This window comes from Aptenodytes forsteri, unplaced genomic scaffold, assembly GCF_000699145.1.
Source record: "Aptenodytes forsteri isolate BGI_AS27 unplaced genomic scaffold, ASM69914v1 Scaffold634, whole genome shotgun sequence".
In the NCBI taxonomy this organism is placed as follows: Eukaryota; Metazoa; Chordata; class Aves; order Sphenisciformes; family Spheniscidae; genus Aptenodytes; species Aptenodytes forsteri.
In genome coordinates this window covers 83,552-86,790 of record NW_008793943.1, presented here as the reverse complement: position 1 = coordinate 86,790, position 3,239 = coordinate 83,552, and the positions used below count along the sequence as shown (strand labels likewise).

The window sequence follows — 3,239 nt, the reverse complement described above, 5'->3', positions numbered from 1 at the left end:
GGGGGGGAAGGAAAAAAAGAGGTTCAACGCTCGCCCCAACCACCCCTTGCCCCAATTCCAGCCCCGGCACGCATCCGCCGGGAAAGGGAAAGGCCACGTTCCTTCCCGGACCCCTGCTCGGAGGAAGCGCAGCCTGAAATATCACCTCTGCGAGGTGAAGACGCGACTCGACGCGATATTCGACGGGGAGGAGGGCGACGTCCCCTCGCCCAGCAAAAGCACAGAGACACGGGGACCACCGCGACAGGCGATTACAGCCTTCCTCACCGCCGGCAGACAAAATGTGGCATCGTTAAGAGATCCCTTCGGCGTTAAGAGGGGATTTTTCATGCCCCCGAAGCCTTCTGTGAGAAGCCCGCACCGGCATCTACGCATTACCAATGGATTCGAGCGGCCGCGGGCACCTCTCTGGTTTCCTGAAGCGCGTTAATCGTGCCCCGTCCTCTTTTCTAAGAGCACGACCTCTTCGTGCCACATCCCTACGCTCCTCCTTCAACCGGAGACCGTCAGGGCTGCAACAGCCGCGTCGCAGCCCCGTAGCTGTAACTAGTGATTTGGACGGTGAGATCTTCCCCGCTGCCTGTGGCGGGGAGAGGGGAAGAGCCGAGAGTCTGCTCGGCTGCCGGAGATCGAGCTTTTCCCTCCCCGGCGCCAGGAGAGGAGATGCAACTCTTTGTTTATATCAATATATATTGATCTTGGCACTTTAATACGGGCTGGAACGACTGCACAGAGCCCAGGGAGCCCCGTAATCGCCCACGCTCCTGAGACGGCTAATTTAGACGAGTGAATAACGAGCCGAAAGGCTGCCTGCGAGGAAGCACGCGCGGTACGTGAAATATCTTGCCCGATGGAGGAAAAGGAGACGGGACAGAGATTGCTTCGTCACGGGGTTTTTATTCCAGCGCAGGTAGAAGTTGGATGCGCGGGGAGACGGCCAGAAGAAAACCAACAGGCAGAGAGGGGATAACTGAAAAGAAGATGATATTGGTAAATATTAAATGCAAATGAGGATTGCCGCGCTCGTTTCCTTACGGAGCCCGGTCAGCCGGAGCTGTGACGGAGAAATGGGGTTCGTCTCGCCGCACTTGGCGTGACAGCAGCGATTTCGGAAGCGGGGAACGGTGTCACAGCAGGAGTTAGGAGCGACGGGAAGCGGGGAACGGTGTCACAGCAGGAGTGACGAGCAACAAGAAAGGTCCCAAACTGCTTTTTTCTCTCTGCTGGCTGCAGAGGGAGCCCAAATCCCAGGCTCAGGCGCAGGCGACTGTCACGTTCCTGGAGTTTGGGGACGTAAATCCCTCCCGGAGCTTTTAATTGCCTCCTAAATCCCCACGCCGCTCCTCGATAGCTCAATTTGCGCCCCGATAACCAACCATGCGGAGCCCTAAAACTTCCTTGTAACGTCCAGGTGAAGCCCTGCCAACAGGAGGATTGCACAGAGGAGGAAAACTCGGTGTTTATGGTAATACAGACCCGAAAAGAGTTTGGTTGTCCAACTTATTTCTCTCCCGCTGGCCTGATTTCGGCGTTTGGTGGGGGGAAAAAGAGGCAATCGGCCCCCAAAACAATAATCTGCGGTTGTTTTAACTGCAAATTAACGGAGGGCTCCTGGGCTGGGTGAGAAACGCACCAGGATTTGGCTTCGGCACCTAAAAAAGCTTCGTGAAATGGGTTTTAAAGTACGCGCTGAGGGGATGGAGAGGGACCACGGGACACGTTAAAAGCGGAGATCTCGTCTCCGGCTCCGATGTACGACCCTATAACCTTCCCTTACGCCGCCTGGAGGTCTTCGTCCCCCCAGAACCGAGGGGTGTTTTGAGGCACGGACGCTCGCCGATCCCCACGGGCAACCGCAAAACAACCTCGAGAAAGCTCCGCTGAGGAGAAGCGCCGCTTAAAATCTGCGCCGAATGCACAAGTAAAGAGCTAACGAAGCCGTCAGGAAGGACTAACGTGTTTTAAACAGCTCTAACGAACCCGATTATTGCTCCCTGCGGACTCGGCGTGGCTTAGAGCCTTCTACGGCTGCTCAGCAAGTCCTAAGTACCCTCAACAGCAGCTTCCAGTAAAGCACATCGCGTCAGCGGATCGCTGCGGAAATAACCGGGTGGTTTTATGTGTTTTAGCACCGTTGGTAAGAGATCACGGCATGGAAACAGCCGAAAAAAAAAAAATGACGTGACTACCTCCATCCCCAAAACCGCCGGGAAAAGGCACGGCAGGCTTCGTGCCGAGGTGGGTAACGTGCACCTGCGCAGGAAGGGGAGTGATTTAAAGCCCCAAAAAGTCGTCGTTGGGAGACTGTCCTGCCCTAACCGCTGCAGTCGTTGGGAGAAAAATAAAGCAGGGAGGGATTTGGTAGACCAAACTCTTCGCCGACGGTAGCCGGAGATACGAGAACGGCCCGGGGAACGGCTTTAAAAAGTAAAAAAACCAAATCCTGCCACGCTCCTCTCCATCGTCCTGGCCGGCAAGCTGCAACCGAAAAAATCCAGCCTCGAAACCCAACGGCAGCTTCTAAAATAAATAAAATACGTTCGCGTGACGAAGCCGGGTAAGGCGAGACGCTGTTTCACGTGCTCAACTTCACTGAAAGCTGCAGATCCACAGGAGAAGTCGTGTCATTGCGAAGCGTCGGCTCGTCGATTCGGGGCAAGAAGAGTCTGAAAAAGGTGGTTTGCGACTCACGGTTTGTGCTTCTCTCAGAAACGATCCAAGAAAGGGGTCCCCAAAATGCAGCAGGACGTCTGCCCGTGCCCTCGGCCGGCCACGAGTTTCTCCAGCAGCTTCGCTAACGCATCTGCGGGTGGAAAGGCTGCAAGATGGACGGACCCACGGCCGTCACCTCTCTTAACGAACCCCAGCTCATCAGAGGAGACCCCAACACCTCTTAACGAACCCTCATCTCATCGGAGAAGACCCGGGTCCCGCCCCGTTTTGCGCCAACACCCCGCCAAGAATGGAGGTTTTGGAGGAAACTGCGGCAGGGATGCAACGGTGCCGTGGCCGAGGCGCCGCCAGCTAAAGGGAGACGCCAAAAAACCCTGGAAAGGCCAAAAAGCCACCGGGAGACGCCAAAAAAAGGTCAACAAACATCTCCGAGTCCACAGATCCCATCCAGGCAGGATGGGCCTCCCTTATAGGGCTATACAGGGGACCTCCTGTACCCCCCTTGCTATAGCAGGGTGGATAGTGGGGGGGCTATATACCTCCCCAAGGTATGGCATGCCATGCCC

General features: G+C 55.9%; 1 protein-coding gene across 1 annotated transcript in view; it reads right to left on the bottom strand.

Moving 5' to 3' along the window:
- The window catches only part of DPF2 (double PHD fingers 2), a 12,198-nt gene extending 11,831 nt beyond the window's left edge, over window positions 1–367 (bottom strand). The window contains exon 1 of the mRNA XM_019470540.1: window positions 362–367. Coding sequence (XP_019326085.1) covers window positions 362–367 — 6 coding nt within the window. The remainder of the gene's footprint in view (window positions 1–361) is intronic.
- Between the last annotated feature and the right edge of the window lie 2,872 nt (window positions 368–3,239).